General features: G+C 50.0%; 2 protein-coding genes across 3 annotated transcripts in view; both read right to left on the minus strand.

The window, feature by feature from the left end:
- Nucleotides 1-2,276: 2,276 nt before the first annotated feature.
- On the minus strand, nucleotides 2,277-13,798 carry LOC118689264 (vitamin D3 hydroxylase-associated protein-like). Its single transcript, XM_036387381.2, is given in 15 exon segments — nucleotides 2,277-2,670; nucleotides 2,914-3,059; nucleotides 3,883-3,991; nucleotides 6,067-6,106; nucleotides 6,704-6,747; nucleotides 7,284-7,383; nucleotides 7,862-7,959; nucleotides 8,684-8,809; nucleotides 9,787-9,911; nucleotides 10,506-10,546; nucleotides 11,065-11,271; nucleotides 11,545-11,678; nucleotides 12,023-12,166; nucleotides 12,498-12,611; nucleotides 13,589-13,798. Coding segments are annotated over 15 exon segments (1,767 nt in total). The 3' UTR covers nucleotides 2,277-2,541.
- A 2,394-nt stretch (nucleotides 13,799-16,192) lies between these two features.
- The window catches only part of LOC118689531 (fatty-acid amide hydrolase 1-like), a 207,759-nt gene continuing 205,631 nt past the window's right edge, over nucleotides 16,193-18,320 (minus strand). Inside the window, exons 2-5 of one of the 2 annotated variants that reach the window (XM_054515715.1) lie at nucleotides 18,129-18,169; nucleotides 17,705-17,744; nucleotides 17,068-17,176; nucleotides 16,193-16,772 (exon numbers count right to left, since the gene is read on the minus strand). In XM_054515715.1, coding sequence (XP_054371690.1) covers nucleotides 16,624-16,772; nucleotides 17,068-17,176; nucleotides 17,705-17,744; nucleotides 18,129-18,139 — 309 coding nt within the window. In that variant the 5' untranslated portion in view covers nucleotides 18,140-18,169 and the 3' untranslated portion in view covers nucleotides 16,193-16,623. Of the gene's footprint in view, nucleotides 16,773-17,067; nucleotides 17,177-17,704; nucleotides 17,745-18,128; nucleotides 18,269-18,320 lie in introns of those variants that run through there. The other variant, XM_054515714.1, reaches the window with a different exon arrangement.

The following is an 18,320-nucleotide window of genomic DNA, read 5'->3' on the forward strand; positions in this document are numbered from 1 at the left end:
CTGATGTCATGAACAACCTGGCTGGAGAAGGGCCCTAAATTTTACCCAGGAAATGTGCTTTGCTGTCTGCCCAGCTGAGGCATTTACCTGATCTGTAAATTACTGAACAGACCCCTAAATCAGGTCCAAACATGTATCTTATTTCCCTCACACTTTTCCAACATTCTTCTGGACTTCTTCACTACCTCACCCACTTCAGTGCCAGGAGAGTGTTATCTGAGCATCCACACTCTCTACTGCAGCATCTGCTGGATCACAGGGAGAAATTCCCTTTGGCTGCTGGGTCTGGGAGTGAGTGCTGCAGGATCCTGAGATCTAGTGACTGGCTGGAGGCAGGAGAGCAGGAGGAACAGCAAACCCCTTCCAGAGCCACCCACAAGGAGCAGCTGGAATGCAGAGCACAAGTATGCCTGGAGGAATTTGTGGATGTGACAGCCTGGTCAGAGAGTGAGAAAATCAGATAAGTTTTCTCATGGCTGACTTGTGAGACTTTAGGGAATTGTAGAGAAATGATGATAGCTTGTTACTGTGAACAACCTGCAGGTGGTGTTTTCCTACTCTCTGTTTTCCTGTTTTTCTCAGAGATTGTTCATAAGAAAGGTGTTTTTGTTAATTAGTCAGTCAGGTATTGATTGATTGACCAGTCTGCTCTGTATGTATTGGAACAGTCTATAAAAGAGAGAATTTTGGTATTAAAGCTGCTGCTGTGCAAACCAGCCTTCTGGTGAGTCTGTGCACTTTCTTACTCAATAGCCACAAAAATTGCTTTTAGAAACAGGACTTTTTCACTTGGTTCAGCCTTGCAAAGATATGGAGGGATACAGGAGTGAAGGACACAGACCTTTCCTTGCAAAACAAGGTCTGTGCTTGCTCCGGTCCAGCCAGGGATGCTACCTGGGCAGATTTCTTATTTAATGGAGAGCTCCCACCACCTTCCCTTTGAGAGGACAGCTAGAGACCCTTTGCTGCAGGCCTGAGAGGGTCACAGTCACTCCACAGGCTGTCCCCAGCAGCAATCCTGCAGGGGCAGAGCATCTCCTCAGGGCAGGGTGTGCCATGGAGCTTCTCTGGCTCCCCACGGGTCAGAGGGGGGTGACTCAGGCTTCGTGACTGTCACACTCCCCGTGTGACTCAGAGCTGCTGCTGGATGACTGCAGCATCCCTGCACAGCCCCGGGGAGGCAGATGAGTACCAAGGGCTGTGTCACCCCTTCTCTGTCCCGGCACGCTTGGGGAAGGAATCACCCTGATGATCATTGCTAGTGATAGTGCCTTATTTCAACACACACGTGCTTATTCAAAGCATCTCCTTCATCACTCCCCCTTTGTCCTCCAGCCTCTTCTTCCACCTCGAGAGTGAAGGATGGGTCAAGAAACAGCACACGATTGTCAGGGCGGTGCTGGAAGCGCCGAGCAGTGGAATGGCCTAAGTGTAGCCACAGAAATGCTTTCTCAGTTTTCCCTGAAGTGTTTGTGGGCAATAAACTCCCATATTTTCCCATTGCTTAACTGGAAGAAATAATGAGGAACAGGGGTGATGACAGACCAGCTAACATTTCTCTCAGCTTATGGCTAAACAGAGAACATGAAGTTTTGCAGGACTCCCTGCACAGCTAAACTGCTGGATGGTGTGGAGATCTAGACAGCAAATGAGTTCAGGAAGGGGACAAGTCTGTGGAGGAGAGCTCTCTTGGCAGCTATTTAAACCCATGGGCTGACTGCAAGTCTTTGCCAAAAAGTCTCTTGGCAAAACAATGGCACAGCCAGAGGGGGAATCCTGCACTTACCAGGTTATACTCTCCCACAAACATCTGCTCCTGCCCACTGTTGGAAGTAAAATATTGCAATAAACAGCTCTTTGGTCTCACACCATACAATAAATAATATTAAACTGTTGTTATTGGATCCCTTTGGTCCAGCATTATCTCCTTTCTTTTGTTTTTTTGACTCAGTTAAACTCTAACAACAAAGGACAATTTAGACAGAGATGAGATTTCTGCTGGCTATTTTTAAACAGAATTTAGTGCCACTTTATTAAAACATTAGCTCAGAGTTTTCAACTCACTATCTACTTTGCTTCATATCAGGTAGAAGGTGGCTGGAGTGAAGAGCAGGGAGTGAAAAGCCATCCCACTGGAGGCTGTGTGGTGGTGTTTGCAGGGGTCCAAGGACAAGTAAAGAGATGGGAATCTTGACTCCATATTTCAGAAGGCTGATTTATTATTTTATGATATATATTATATTAAAAGAAAATGATATATTAAAAGTTACTAAAAGAATAGAAGAAAGGATTTCATCAGAAGGCTAGCAAGGAATAGAAAAGAATTTCAATAAAATCTTGTGACTGCTCACAGCCTCAACACAGGTGGCTGTTTGGTCATCAAGCAAAAACAATTTCACATGCTGGGTAAACAGTTCTCCAAATCACATTCCAAGGCAGCAAAACACGGAGAAGCCGAAGCTTCTCAGCTTCTCAGGAGAAAAGATCCAAATGAAAGGATTTTTCATAAAATATGTCAGTGACAAGGCTGGCTCCCAGAAATCACACACTTCTCTTTGTGCCACGGGCAAGAGCCTCCACCTCCTTCATGAAGCGCAGGCACAGCTCCTCCTGCCAGGGCAGGGCCACGCACTGCACGGCCACGGGCATCCCCACGGCTCCTGACACGGCCTGCAAGAGGTCAGGGAATGCTGAGCCAGGGCCGCAGGGCAGGCACGGGACAGGGCAGGGAGGGAGGGCAGAGGAAGGGCCAGCGAGGGCACAGCTGCCAGGCTGCCAAACTGCAAACCGCGCCGCTAAACCAGCTCCAGCTGCGCTGCTCAACTCCCACTAGGAGAGGTAGACAAGCCTTGGGACCACGTCCCAGGGGTGTCACTCTGCTGGTTCCAAGACCTGAGCTCTTTTGCTGCTGACCTCTCTCAGCCTCTTGTCCCAGGGGTCCCCGTAGTGCCCTCGGTAGTGCTTCAGCTCCTCCTCGTCGGCTCTCGTGACCGTGCTGACCGGCACCACCCCGGCAGGGAAGTCCAGCACGTTCTACAGATGGGTGTAGGAGGTTGCAGCTGGGACACAGAGCATGCAAAATGGCAAAATTTAATGTGCTGGGTCAGCAATGACCTCCAGATGGTAACCTGAGTTGCAGGAATTGCAGGCTGGAGTTGCTGGTCCAGAGGAGGCCCTGAAAACGTGCTGCCCCAAAGGGACCTTTAATGGAGAGGTTTGAGTGACAGAAAGCAGTGACCTGTGCATTTACCTGTCACTCGTGGGGAGATTAGATGTGCTCTGTGAGGGACCAATTCAGAGTCTGCATCTATCCCTAGGGGAAAATTCCAGCTACCTTTTCAAGATATTCCTGATGTCCAGTTATGCAACATCACCGTGGGGATTTTGGATCCCAAAAGGTCATTGCTAGAGGGGTGGAGGACCCTGACTTGCTGGAAGCTATAAAAAAAGGCCTTTTTCTGCAAGTCACATGCAATGAGCCTTCCTGCTGTTTGCAGAGTTTTGGGAAATGTGAGACAGCTGCATCCAAAAGAGCCTGGTCCTGTACCAAAATCTGCCACAGCTGTCCTCACTGCCACCTTCTGCTGCAGGAGCAGCTCTGGGGCAGAAAAACAGGGAAAACTCACCCATGAACAGCTGGGACAGAGGGACCACTTATGGCTGCCCCAGAATTACCCACACATCTTCAGCTCAGATGAGGTGGGGTGGGAGAAGACCCACCCAGAGCCTCTCCTTTGCCTTCTCCCCGAGGGCAGAGCCAGCACCATGCCTGGTTTGGGGAATGTCCATGGACTCAAGTGTCCTGCTGCAGCTCTGCCCACAGACACATCCTGGGTGTGTGCAGGGACACTTGTGTGCCCTGTGTGTCCTCAGGGACGTTACCAAAGAGCTTCCCAGCATAGCCATGGTTGAAGGCTGGCCCCAGCACGGGACAAAGGATCACATCCAGCCTCAGCTGCCTCCATTTGGTGATGAACTCTGTGCGGTAAGCCTGGAGGGAAAGGAACAGAAGATGTTGGGGTGTCTGTTGGACAGCAGTGGCAGATCAGTGCTGACACAGGAAAAGGAGGGAGAAAGTCTTGCTGGATACAGCAAAAAAATTATTTAAGAAAAAAATCTGAACTGTGCTTTGAAAGGGTCAAGGGAGTTTGTTCTTCCATTTTTAGGTTTCCTGTCAGAATACCATGTGCTGCCCAGACCTAGAAATTAATGCTAGGTGCGTGACTCAGAACTGATTTATTTGAGTATTTACCCAATCTTTTCCATGAACAGCTTTGTTTTAGAATTATATTGAATGGAGATCAACAGCAGTTTGTTTGGATGACTAAAAAGTCACATTTCCTAAAAGCTTTCGTTATTCTGGTATAAGTATTAAAAAACATGAAGCCAAAATACTTCCAAAAAACCTTCATTCATTCTACATGAGGATACAGGTAAGGAGAGGACATTTGGGCAAGCCCCAGGACATCCCCCAAAACACAGGAGGCACAGCTTCAGGCTTGTACTGCAGCTCCAAGAGAAATCCAGATCTGAAGTCTGGTTTAGCACAGCTTTGCTGAACATCAGGCAATGAATCCATCCCCAAAGAGAGGTCCCACTTTGTCATAGCAAACAGACACAGATGGAACCACAGTCGTTTCTGCAGCCATTTTCTGGCTACAGGGACACATCTGTGCCATGGCCCAGCCCCTGTCCTGCACAACCCTTTCACAGCAAGTTTTCTGTACAAGAGTCTTCCAGCTCTCTCACAAAAGGCCCAGCCTTGGGGCTATTTTTAATCTGACCTCAATTTCCACCTGCAGTCTGAGATCCTTCCTGCTGAAAGTTCAACAAATGAGATGTGTTTCCAGGAAATACAGTCACTGCAGCTAACCTGATTTTTTTTTCTTTTTCTGAGAGAAAAGCTGGTCACTAGCCAAAAGTTTTGAATCGGCTCTTGTTTGCAGTAGATGAAAACATGTGAATATGGTTTCACTAAGCTGTAACAATTCAAAATATCTCTGAAGCCATCAAATCTTCTGAAGTGTTTTCTTTTTGGCTTTTTTGTTTGTTTGTTTGTTTTTGTGGTGGCTCTTTTTTGTGTGTATTTTGTTGGTTTGTCTGTCTTGGATTTTTTATGTTTATTTCTTTGGTTTGGTTTTCTGTGGGGTTTTTTTCAGGAATGGGAGGGGAATCTGTTTTCACCTTAAAAAAAAAACCCATGCCCATTTCATTTCAAACACTCCCACCAGTGACCAGGCAGCTTTTTAGGAGTTTTTCCTCTGCTCTATAATTTGTCAGACCACAGTGCACACATCCATGGAGTGAGTGGCACTGATAGAGGCTGGTGGTGCAGGCTGGGGGGATGCTGCTCCTCGGGGAGGGCTGTGAGGGTGTCCCAGGGAACACAGATCCTGCCTTGTGGGAGGACACCAAAACAGCCTCCTCAGCGTTGCAAAACACCAGCTGAAAGAGGATACTCCCTATAAATAGACAGAGGCAGTGGAAAATACCAGCGAGGAGAGGTGCTATTTAAACCCAAGGACAAAATAAAATAAGGATAAACTGGAAGGGAGTAAAGAGCAAAGGAAACATGGTGGTTTTCCAACCATCAGAGAAGAGACAAGAGGAGGCAGTCAATAAAACCAAATTGAAGCATAAAACTTAGCTGGTTTAAAAGAGGAACCTGGTCAGCTTGTAGCAGCACTGGATGCGGTTGTCCAGGAAAAAGCTTCCTGTCTGAGGTTCCTGATCTCAAATGAGTTCATAAGGAAGCTACCTAAGTCACAGAGTTCATGTAGAAAATTTTTGACTCCTAATGTCTCTGCTTGATAGTTCAAGTATGGCCTTAGGTCAGAACAGTAACACCTAATAATTGAAACAAAGAATTCACAACAAGAGACAGAAAAGACAAAATGAAACCTCATCTTTAGTGGCCGTTCCTATGCTGTTTTTGCTAAAACAGTGCAGGGCAAAGTATGGTGAATAATTTCCAACCCCAAGTCCATCACTGAGTGCAAAGTAACTGCTTAGAAATTTTGGAGACCTCTCACTACAGTAAGAAAAATAAAGTTAAAATCACATTACCGCCACTGCCCTATGCTGATCCCAGAGGTTTTTGGCAGACCTGGAAAGGTGACAGAATTAATGAGCTTTGTGGCAACAGAAAATAGTTAATAAAATGCACAGACAGCCCATTTTTAAGAAAACTGCACAACCCTTCTGGGAACAAGCAATGGTACCACCCAGCTGATCCCCTCAGAAGTACATCAAAAGAGCTTTTGTTAAAGCATGCCAGAAGACCTGGATAAAAATCAGTGTTCTAAATTCATTAGCTACCAGTTGTGTGTGTCTGTGCCTCTCTTGGAGGTGCAGGTGCCTCACACCACACTGCATGTGCAGGCAGACACCTCTGCATTAACTTGGCACGTGATGCTCTGGGTACCACCCAGACAGGGAAAACAGCCCTTATCTCCCTGTGCTGATCTCCAGGGAGCCATCCCAGCCCTGCTACTCTGAGGATCCTTAAGCCCTTAAACACCCCCTGGCTGAGAATCCCTGGATTAGGCGGTGCTGAGCCTGGGTGGTGCAGAGGCAGCACGCCCCACCTGGCTCAGCCTGTGCCACCATGGCAGGGCTTTGCACAGCTGGCATCTACCTGCATGAGCAGGTGGGCACAGGCAGGCACATCCCCTTTCTCCAGAGCTACCCCAGGGTGCCTTACCCCACTCCACAGAGAGCGCCGAGATCCCGAGCAATGCGTGGGTACTTTTGGAGGGAAGAGAAAAACTTGGGATTAGTCAACAGCAATGCAGCTGGAATAGCTGGCTGCCCTGGGACTGCATTTTGGGCATCTGTCTTCTCCTGGCGCTGAAGGACGGGCCAGTTCCAGTGAAGAGGGTTTATTCCCACAGTAATTTACACATTTAATCACTACAGCTCTTACAAATAAGGCTCTAGACCACACTAGTAGTCCTGGAAATCATCTTCTGTATGTGGGAATGCTGCTTAGATCCTTGCTAGTGATATTCTTTCTCCTGGAGCTCATTGCTGGAAGGGCTGTATGCTCACAGCCCATCATATTTCAAGCTCCCCATGCAAAACTCCCACAAAAAGCTGTCAGACTCACTTGATAAGTTCATCTTGGGTTTAAAAATTAAATGTATTTCATTATGAAGCCCATCAGGCAATTTACATGAAGCAGCCAAGAATTCCTGGGTGGTACAATTTACCTCCCTGCACAAGGAAGCCTCCCCACCTCGCAGGTCTCCTATACCACAGGTGAGACGCCCCCACACACTTACTATGGGTTTCAGAACGATAGCCAAGATCCTTTTCACCAGAGCAGGAAGCCTGTAAGTATTGTACTGGGATTTCAGGTTGGGATCCACGATGTCTCCTTTGCTGGAAGAGCAGAGAGTGAAAAAGTCAGGACAAGTCACCTGTAGACCGAGCAATAGGAACAACAGTGCTGCTCCCAAGGCAGGGTTTGTCTTGGAGGGGAGCTGCTAGAAGAAAAAATCTGCCCACTTCAACAGAAAACACTGAGCAATAAATGCTGAGGTAAACATGTAATGGTCATGGCAAAAGTGACAGATAAATCAGCACTTTACTGCCTGTGTCATCAGGGCCATAAAAGTTGTGGGGGGCTTTGCAGTGGTGGGGCCATGCACAGCCCTGGGCATGCTGAGGTGAGAGAGTGTCTGGGTGTCAGCTGTGTGTGTGAACAGCCTGCTGCTCGTGCTAGAGTCACCCTGCCAGAAACTGCTCCTCTGCTGCTCATTGCTCAGTCTGTACACACAATATCAACGCTCTGGATGCAGCCAGTGGCCTCACAGTTGCAGGTTTCACTGCAGCCCACACAGCAATGGGTTTTACTCACAAGCAGTCCACCAGGTGGGCGGCCCCATCCGAGAAAATCCCTCTGGTGAACAGCTCATCCACCACGTAGTCAATCTTTGGTGGGGCAAAGGGAACGAGCTGCAAGAAAACCATCCCTGTCCAAGAGGCAGCAAGGGTGAATGACTCAGAGAGCCCTCTGTGAGCCTCCCTGCCTCATCAACCCTCACCAGGGGTCAGTGGGAAGTGGTGGGAGGCTTACACCTTCCTTTGCTGCTCCAGGACAGCAAGGCCTCATTTTCATCTGCCTGCTGTCCTTTCCCATTAGCCCCACACAAGGCGTTAATGCATATTGGGACCTGGCACAGGCTCCACTCCTCCACATTCTTAGAGAAGAATTCTTAGAAACTTCAAACCACCGGTTTTAAATTTTCTTAAAATTATTTTGCATCATTGGAACAGCTACCACATAGAAATTTCCACTGGTGGAACCACAGAAAAACGTAGGCTAAAATAAGTCGCTGGAGGGTCAACTGCTCCAACTTCCTTCCCACTTACCCACTAGGAAATCTACAAGCTGTGTTTAACAGCTGAGGGATCACTGAAACTGTTTTGAGTTTCACATTTATGGGAACACCAAGCATGACGGAAACAACACTGCTTGGGGTGACGTGGAAATATCTAAACATAATCATTATGTCTGCTAGGCCAGAAATATAAACAAGATCACTCCAGTTTAGAAAACAAGCTGTTGCATTTGCCTTTCTCTTTTACCAGGAGCAAAAATGGAGACGGAAAGTGATTTATCCAGAGTTTGTTAGGAGCAGGGTAACAGCTCCAGGCAACCCCAGGCATGGACACCCACCGTGTGGCCTGCATCCTGGAGGAGCTCCCTGGTGAGCTGCACAGCCCGTCTCATGCTGGGCGAGGGCTGGAAGTAACCATCCCCTTCGTAGAACCCGACACGAAGAGGCCCCGAGCTGCTGTAAACCTGGGAGAGGGGAGCCACGACTGCATCCAGGAGAAGAGCCCGACTGGGCTGCTCCCAGGGCTCAGGGTGTCAGGACATCCCTCTGGCTGTCCCGAGCAGCCAAGACCCCTGCCAGAGGGCTCAGACACCCTGGCACAGAGCCCAAACACCTGTGGGTTTGATTATGACCCGTGGAGCAAGTTACCAACCTTAGATGAAGATCGTAAGTCATGACAAATTAAGTAGAATGAATTTATCACAAGGTGAAAAAGTAGATTTTGGGGTTTTTAGAATGGGGATTCAGCGGGGCAAGATGGAGGGATCTGGGCGTGTCCAGCCTTTCTTCTTCTTCTTCTTACCTCCATCTTCTGCTGTGATGTTGGCACTTTTAGATTGGTTTAGAGTAGAAGCTCACTGTCTAACATAGGTGATAGGTATTGGAAAGTAATTGTAAATATTGTACATGTAGCTTTTAGTATAAAGAGATAACACCACCCTGGGGCAGGCAGAGTGCCTGGAACTGCCTGCTGGACGGACCTCGGCAGGACAGGAGAAAGAATTTTATAGATAAGATACAATAAACAACCTTGAGACCAAGAACTGAAGAGCTCTGACCCCTTCTTCGAGCACCAGGCTGGGAAAAGAGACTTTCCAACTTTTCTCGGGGTCACTCTGACCAGCGAGAGACCCCGACATCGGGGAGGCACCAGGTGAGCTCTCCTGGGTTGGGGGAAGGATGGGAGGAGCAGGGCTGGTGAAAAGCAGTGCTGTCCAGAACACAGGTCTGCAGCAGTGTCCTTGGTGTGGTCGTTTCACACCACCTCCTGCCTGCCAAACCTGCTGTGAGGCTGCTCCTGGGGTCACTCATGCTGGGTGTCCTCTGTCCACAAAGGTGTGTGCTTCCCTGGGTTCTTTGCTATCTTGGAAATCTAGGAATTTCTGGAGATGGTTCTCTGTTGCTGGGCAGGTGGAGACATGGGAGTGGCTCTGAGCCTTACCTGCTCATTGAAGGGGATGGGGGGCACGCTGGGGTCCAGCTGGAACATCTCCTGGCACAGCAGAGCCTTCATGCACAGGGCCAGGCTGTCCACATCCCGTGCCATGGGCCCCAGCACCCCTGCCACTGCGAGCACAAAGGGCCTGTCACCTGCACTGCTGCCAGGTGGGCTGGTGCTGGCACAGAGCTGCTGGTGGGGCTCCAGCATGGGGGAGTTTCAGGTCAGGGAAAAGAAGTGGGGAAGGAGGGTAATGAGCAAGGAGGTCCAGCAGGAATAATCTGTCAGTCTCAGAGCAGAGGCAGCCTAATGAGCTTGATGACCTCCTGGGCCAGGCTTCTGCGGTCCTGAGGAGAGAGGGATGCAGCCTTCCCACCAATGCCTGGGGGGAGCTGAAGCTGTCAGAGCCTCCTGGCAGCATCTCCAGTGAGGCATCCCAGGCCTTTGGCATGCACATCTCACACTCCTCCTGCCAGGCATTGCACTGCCTGGTTCCATTCCATCATTGCACTGATTTCATCCTGCTCAGGTTCAGCCAACACCAGCCACCACACAGAGCAGAACAAAATGGTGCAAAATGTCGTAGCAGGAGGCTGCTTTAATAATCACTGCTTTGGCTGGCTGTGAGGCACAGAGCAGGACAAGCACACTTGCTGGCATTTCAGCAGTTGGAGATGTAAGAGGCAAAGGTTTGATGTAGGAACATGCCATCATGGACTTACCTGACTGCATTCCCATGAGAGCACCAATGACTCCCTGTTTGCTGGGAATATAATGGGAAAGCAGATTAGCAGCAGGCTGTAGGGCAGGCCACCCTGCTGAGCTGCAAACTTCCCATTTGCCCTCAACCAAATCTAGGAGGGCAAAAGTTCCTGCAAAGACTTGACACTTCCTAGGCTATGAAGAAGACTTACATGGTCTGGAAGATGCTAAGGACGGTATTTATTAATCTCTTTTCCCTGCTGCAACTAACTCCTTATCTATGGGTAAGCTACCTCTGATAAACAGAAAACTCTTACAAGAAAAGCAAGGGCTGGCAAACATCTGAAAAGGAGATCACCCTGTAGTATTTGCTTTCAGCTTCTTGGCCAGAGCTATTAAAAACTGAATAAGTCTTTGTTGTGATACACATTGAAGTCATCTTGTGTTATTAACAGAGCAAGTTCAATGCTAACTTAACCCTGGAGGAAACCATGGGCACTACCACAGTTTGATGCACTGTGGGGGACACCTTGCAGCCTCCACAGCGTGTGGAAGAAGAGGAGAGGAGCTGGGGTGTACCTGATCCTGTTGCCTGTGGGCTTGAGGCCGCAGAGCCCGCAGAAGCTGGAGGGCAGGCGGATGCTGCCAGCGATATCCGAGCCCATGCCCAGGATGGAGCCTCCCCCTGCAATCAGAGCTCCCTCCCCTCCTGAGGAGCCCCCGGGGCTCTTCTGGGGGTTCAGAGGGTTCAAGGTCTGCCCAAAGATGAGGTTGCTGCAGTCGTAGCTGGGGAGAGGAAGATCAGCAGGTGAGTGAGGTTCTTCTGCCTCTGCAAGCCATAAATGCAGGGCATGGAGCACCGTGTGGGGATGCGTGTGGAATTAAGGTGGAATTGGCACGAAATAGATTTGTTGAGACAGCTAATTTAAGAAGGAAGAGGCATCAAATACAAGAGAAATCATTTTAGATCAAAGTAAGGAGGCCATTAATATGTGCAATTAGCTTGGATAGCAAGAGGCACGTGTCACAGTGTTTCCATGAAGGCAAACATGGCATTACTTTATCATGGTCTGTGGGATGTTGGTTTTCACAAAGGGGATTCCCCCCTGGTGCTTTAGGACCTGGACAATGACGCTATCTTCTTCCTTCACTTGGCCCAGAAATTTCACCATCCCTCCAGAGGAGATGTGGCCCTTGGGCATGGGAAACAAAGCTCTTTTTAGTGCAGGAGAGATGCTGCTTGGAGCTGTGACAAAACCAGACCTAATTCATCATGCCTCTTGTGGCAAAGCTCCCACCTAACTTTTCTCAGAGGCAGAACAGGACCTGACTATCCCAGGGAAAACCAGATCAGAACGGGTTACAAGTTTCTGGAGAAACCAAAATTTTAATCATAAGAAAGGCAGGTTTGCTGGTCCCACAATATTGGACCCAGAACATCTTTGTCTGAGGGAACTCTTAGCCAGTCCTGATGAGGATGGGACATCCTGGCCTGTTCCCAGACCCACGGCAAAAGGCAGAGGAACTGGGGATGTACCTTGCAATTAATGTGGTCCTTGATGCTGATGGGAATGCCATAGAGCAGCCCCTTCTCCTTTTGCTGCTTCAGTTTCTGGAGCTGATCCTCACATCCATGAATGAAGTCTGTCACACAGTTCACCTCCCGATTCACCTCCAAAGCCTCTCCAGAACACAGAAGAGCAGCAAGACAGAGGAATGGATGGAAGGAGACATTACATACTGAGTTTTCAAGCTGAATTTTTAACCTTCTCAAAGCTTTGGCATTATTGAGATTTTACCTATAAATTTAATATATTTCTTTCTGAGGTATTTTTCTGCCCTATATTCTGCCATGCTTGTTTGCCTGTAAGCCACCCTTCAGACATAACAGTACCATAAATTGTAATCCCCAGCATTGCTGGCTCTCTCAGCAAATGAGCTGATTTTTGATTTGTAAGTCCCACTGTAGGAGAGCCCTGCAGCATCTCTGCCATGCTGGAGGTGTCACCCACCTTGTCCATGTAGGAGTAGAGGACACTTTCTGGGGACAGGGACCCCTCCTTCAGCTTCTCTGCCAGCTCCACCATTGTCAGAGAGAGGATTTGGGAGCTCTGGATGCCTGGGTTCTGCAAAGAGTGGAGAATTGGATGCAGAGGGAAGAAAAAGACAGAAAAGGTTGGTTAAGTCTGCAAATACCCAATTCTAACATCTGCCCAGCAGTCACCTTGAGTGGAAAATTCTAGGATATATGCCCTGTAAACATGCAGACCTCCCACAGAGCACTGTGTGTGCTGGAGTGGGGAATTCACAGATGGGGAATTTGCTGAGTCTTAGTTCATAAAACTGGAACCAAAACAGGCAGAAAGCTGCACCTTGGCTGGAGAGTTGTATGAACCTGTAAGAGTGGTTAGACCTGTCTCTGTTTACTCTCTTACAGCCTTCACCCCCCTTCTAACTCTAACTCACTGAAGAGCAGTTCAACCAGCTAAAGTTTTACAAAATTTATCATTAACAAGGGGGGAAAAAAAGCGTGTGGGCTGTTTGCAACCTCCCTTCCAAGAAAAGAATTGCAGAGGTATTTCTTCTGGGTTTAAGACAGTTCCACAGGCTTGACCTCCTAAAATCCAGGTGCTTCTTTACCTGGGAATGGGCAGGAGGAAATGGCTTTTGGTTGCTGATGTGCAGATGTTGGAAGGATGTGGAACCTCCTCGTACTTAGAGGATGATGGGGCAGACAGATCCCTATGGAGGGGCAGAGGAAAGAGGATGGGAGAGGAAAGGCTTGGCAGTAGGGATGCATGAGGAGAATGGGTGTGGAGGTCTGGGATGGTGACCTGACTGAGAAGGTCCCGAGCTCCAACTTTTCTTTCATCCTCAGGATTTCCTCAATGGGTCTGTATTGAGAAATACTTAATTTACACAGTCTTTTGTGGGAGGCCTTCTGAGGCAATGGAGGGTGATGACCCTCACAAAACCTTGGGTTGGTGATGCTACAAAACATGCCTGTGCCCCAGCCACCATTCACAGAGGGATTGATCAGAGCTCCCCCATTTCCTTGGTTACCCAAATTAGAATCCCTTCCTTGCACGTACCCCAAATTTACCTCTTGTTTGAGCCTGCGAGCTGCCTTCTCCATTCTCTCCAGGGCCAGGTGCCGAGACCTCCTCGCCTCATCCATCTTCTGCTGGACCTGCCTCCTTCCCAGCCATCTCAGGAGCACCACAGCTGCAGCTGAGCTGCACAGCAGAGCCGAGAGGGCACCGAGGTCTCCCCAGGACAGATCCAGGACCTGCCACAGTCGCTCTTGGGTCATGGCTTGTGTCTCTTCAGCCCAGCTGCAGACACCTGGCTCTCCCACCTACTCCTCGGAGGGCTGATGAATGCAGACTGCGCTCGCCTACTGGGCAGCATCAGAGTTGCTTTAACAAAGTCCAGGAATGGACTTTGCAAAGTGTGGACTTTGAAAGGGTCTGGCTGCTGGAGCAGCACTGAGGGTCAGGCTGCAGAGCTGTGTGCTCAGCTTACTCACTTGGGGAGCTCCCCAAGGCTGTGTCCCCCCAGCCAGTGGCTGTGGCTGTACCTGGATACACACAGAGCTGAATGCCAGCACAGCCCAGCTCTGGGCTGGTCCTGCTATACCCACGTGTAGTAATTAATGAGCACTTAATTAATGAGCCCAATAGCAAGCAGTGCTCAGCCATCATCCCTGTCCCTCAGGCAGCATCACCTGCAGCCATGGGAGCTCCCCTGCCCGGGACTGTTCTGTGGCTTAGTGCAAAAAGGAGAGGCTGAAAAAAATTAATTAACTTCTTTCAGCTCTCAAGCACCTGCAAGCCCACAGGGAAGGGACAGGGCATGCCTCTGAGAGCTCATTGCCAAGATGGAAGGCAACCTCCCTAATTCTGGAGAGATGCTGGCTCTGCTCCAGTCAGCAGGGTAGCACAGCTTGTAAGGGGAGAGCATCCAGAGTAACCACTGCTCTCTGGAGGAGGGGTCTCATTTGGAACTGAAGCCAGTGGTTGTGCTGCTATATCATGTTACCTGCTTGCCTGTTACATGTCCTGTGGGATTATTCCTGTGGCAGCAGGGAGGAAGTTGAGGAAGACATGAGACCCTGCAGAGAAACTGCTGACAGGAAAACTGAGAAGGATCCTCCCCATTTGGACAGGGCAGGCAGCAAAATGAGCCAGACAGCTCAGTGGGGATGTCACCAACCTCTCCCCACTGACTGGTCCTCACTGGCCCACCCCAGCCTTCAGTGCTTCAGTGCTGCCACTCACACCAACCTCTTGCTGCCCAGGCTGGGCTGGGAGCAGCCTCCAAGCTGGCCTGTGTGGCAGCCTCAAGTCCCTAAAGCCCCCCAGCAGCTCCATCCCTGCCTGGTGCACTGTCCCATGGGCATGGCTTGCTGGAGGTCTTTGCTCAGGGCTTCCAGTGAGGAATAATTACAGCTTCAGGTTCACTGGTGCTCCATGGTTTGGACTCCTGCCCCCTGCCCACCTCCATGCCACGGAGAGAGGGGTTAAGCTAACAATGATGTGGTGCTTGGCTCCAGGAGCAGGGGTGCAGGTGGCACTGCCTTTCCTGGACAAGTCCTCCAGGCTTGAATTTTAAAACAAACTCATAACCTCACCCAGCATTTTCCGTGTGGGAAGAAAGCACCTGTAACCCCACCCAGGCTCTTCTGGGCTTGGCTTTACATAGCATTCAGTCATGGGATGCCTGGAGCTCCCTCCCTCCTAAGCCTGCTGATAAAGAATGGGGGTCCTTGGGGGCTGCTTTCTCCTTGGCTGTGATAAACACTATCCCAAGCCCTTGAAAACACTCCATGCTTTTGCATGGTTTAAACTACGACAATCATTAAAAACCCAAACATTAATCCTGCCAGAGCAATTTGCTTTTGGCATTCCCACATTGGGAAAACACTTTTGCACTGTGGTATTCCTTTTGGAACACCCTTGGAAATCTGCTGGGAACAGCCAGTGCTGCCAACCCCAGCAAGAGGGGCTGCCAGTGGCTGGAAAATCCTGCTGGAAAACCTGGGATGGGCCAAAGGGGAGGAGAAGATGTGCAGGGCAGGCTGTCTGCTCTCCATCTGACCTTGGCATGCTGCTCAATACAGGCTTCAAACTGAAAGGGGGTGGATTTAGGTAAGATATAAGAAATTCTTTCCTTGGGGGTTGTGAGGCCCTGGCACAGGTTGCCCAGAGAAGCTGTGGATGCCTCATTCCTGGCAGTGTTCAGGACCTGGCTGGGTGAGGGTCTGAGCAAACTGCTCCTAGTGGAAGGTGTCCCTGCCCGTGGAAGGAGACTGGAAGGAGATATCTCTAAGGATCCTTCCAACACAAACTGTTCTGCAATTCCATGATTCCTCCTTCATGCTGTGCAGGGTGCTAGCAGCCCTGTGGAAGTGGGCCAGCTCCATCCCTGCTTGCCAGAGTCTGCATGGAGGCTCAGCTTTCCCTTCTCTCTGCTGGTCTGTGCTAGGGAAAATGCCAGATTTCATCCCCAGGGAGCTGAGAACAGAGGGGAAAATCCCTGCTCCTACAGTGCTCCAAGGAGTAGTCTGAGCATCTCAGACAGAACCAGTGCCTGTGCCCCAGTTTCCCCATTTGTAAGAGACAGCTCACGTTCTTGTATTTCCCTGGGGTCATTAAAATCCACCCCACCCCAAACACAAACACGGACTTGAAATAACAGACATAACTCAGATAATAAAAAGTACTATGTTAGGACAATTATTGAAGAGCTCCACCACACCAGAGCTCTTCTTGCTTTCCCCTTGCTCCCAAATCCAGCAGCCAGCCCAGCCACCACTGCATCCATCCTCCCCGAGGGGCACGAGAGTCCTCTGGGTCACACCAAAGGATGGCCCACTCTGCTGTTAGCTGGCATCCTGCTCTGGCTTCTGAGCACCTGGGGCTCAGAAGAAGCTGTTCTTCTTCAGGCTGAGGGTCTCCACCTCCTTCATGAAGCGCAGGCACAGCTCCTCCTGCCAGGGCAGGGCCACGCACTGCACGGCCACGGGCATCCCCACGCTGCCACGGAAAGCCTGGGGCACAGAGACAGGGAGAGGCTTGGGCATGGCCAGAGGAAGGACAGATGGGGGACTGGTGCCTCTGCAGAGCCTGGCACTGCTCACCTCGCCAGGGTCCGGTCCCACCAGTCCTGGTAGTATCCCTTGTAGCCCTTGAGCTGCTCCTCATCCTCGTCTGTCACCAGCGTGACAGGGACAACGCCAGCGGGGAAGTCCAAGGCGTTGTAGAGCATGGTGTAGCTGACTGCCACTGGGGGAGAGGGGGAGTTTCCAGTGCCAGCCAGCACAGGGAGAGCCTTCACCCCTCTGTGTATGCAGGATTGCAGCTAATGGGGTGCTGGGAGCTCAGGGGCTGAGGGATGGAGATCGGCCCTTTGGCTCCCACTGCACCGGGGGCTGCTCCAGGTGCCCCCCCTGGGCTGGGCTGCAGCTGTCCCAAGAGCTGAGCTCTTCCTGCTGCTGGCCAGCACCCTGGGCATGTGAGGGAAGCAGGAAGGCTGCTCATGGGCACTGGCACAGCGCCACAGCAAAGGGCAGTGCCCTACCTGAGAGCTTGGCAGGGTAGCCGATGCCGAGAGCCGGGCCCAGCATGGGGCACAGCATCACATCCAGATTCAGCTGCTTCCACTGGGCAATGAACTGGTGGCAAAAGTCCTGAGGAGGAAATGTGCTGGTGGTCAGTGGGGTGGATGTACTGTCCCACAGCTGCTGGCTGAGGCTCTCCTTGGGCATCCAGCTGGGCTCTTGGCTCTTCTCTGGCAGCAGCCAACAGGCTACATCAGGCCTGATCCTGCTAAAATCCAGCAATGCTTTGCTGCCTGGACAACATTCCTCCCAGCTCACAAAGCACCCTCTTCCTGGTAAACTGGAGCGGGCAAAGAATGAGTGCACAGGCACGTGGTGACTTTCGGAAGACCAGAAGGGAAATAAAGGCATGTCTGATGATGTACATTTTTATATGCAGGTGTCAAAAATAAGGTGTGATTTGGCATCATAAACTTGCCTATGTGTTTAAATGTGCTGAGAACTTGCACACCCAAGTGAGGTCTGTTGAGGAGTGATGTGTTCCTGTCTTACATCACCAGAGACCTGATCATCTCCTAACCTTGTGAGTGCTGAATCTGCCTCTCCCCAAAGAGAACGCAAACAAAAACTATTTAACCCCAAACCATAATACTTTACCTCGATTTCATGATGAAGGCTCCAGACTTCATCCACTGTGCTGTAAAAGGAAACAAACCCAATGAAAGGCAGAAAGGCATCCTTCCCTGTGCACACCTTCTTTCTGCCTTATGGCATCCCTACCTCTCAGCATGATGGATGCATGAACCACTGCTGAAGCCAACACCATATTTCATTCCCACAGGCTTCATCCTCTTCCTAAGCAAAAGGCTATGACCCTGCTCCCATTCCCACCCTCAATTTCCAAAGTCTTCCAAACCCATCAGGGTTATGGTGCTGACACAAATTGCTCTGTTTGCTCCCACCCTTGCATTTTCCGCCTTGCATTCTCTCAGGCACATGCAGCTGCAGCAATATCAATAACGTAGCAAGCGCTGCTGCAAAACAAATCTTCACACATTTGCTCAGGCTCAGATTTACTCACTTTTCTTTCATACTTCTTATGATACTTGAAAATCGAGGCACCTGAGCAGGAAAAAGTGAAAAAAAAAAAATTAATCCCAGCTCTATCCTGAGACAGCTCAGTCACAAATAGAAGCTGTTTCCTCAGTGTTCAGGCAGGATTTTCCCCCAAAGTGGGGAGAAAAGGAACAGAAATAGCATCACTCCAGTTTGG

This window comes from Molothrus ater, chromosome 9 (genome assembly GCF_012460135.2).
Source record: "Molothrus ater isolate BHLD 08-10-18 breed brown headed cowbird chromosome 9, BPBGC_Mater_1.1, whole genome shotgun sequence".
In the NCBI taxonomy this organism is placed as follows: Eukaryota; Metazoa; Chordata; class Aves; order Passeriformes; family Icteridae; genus Molothrus; species Molothrus ater.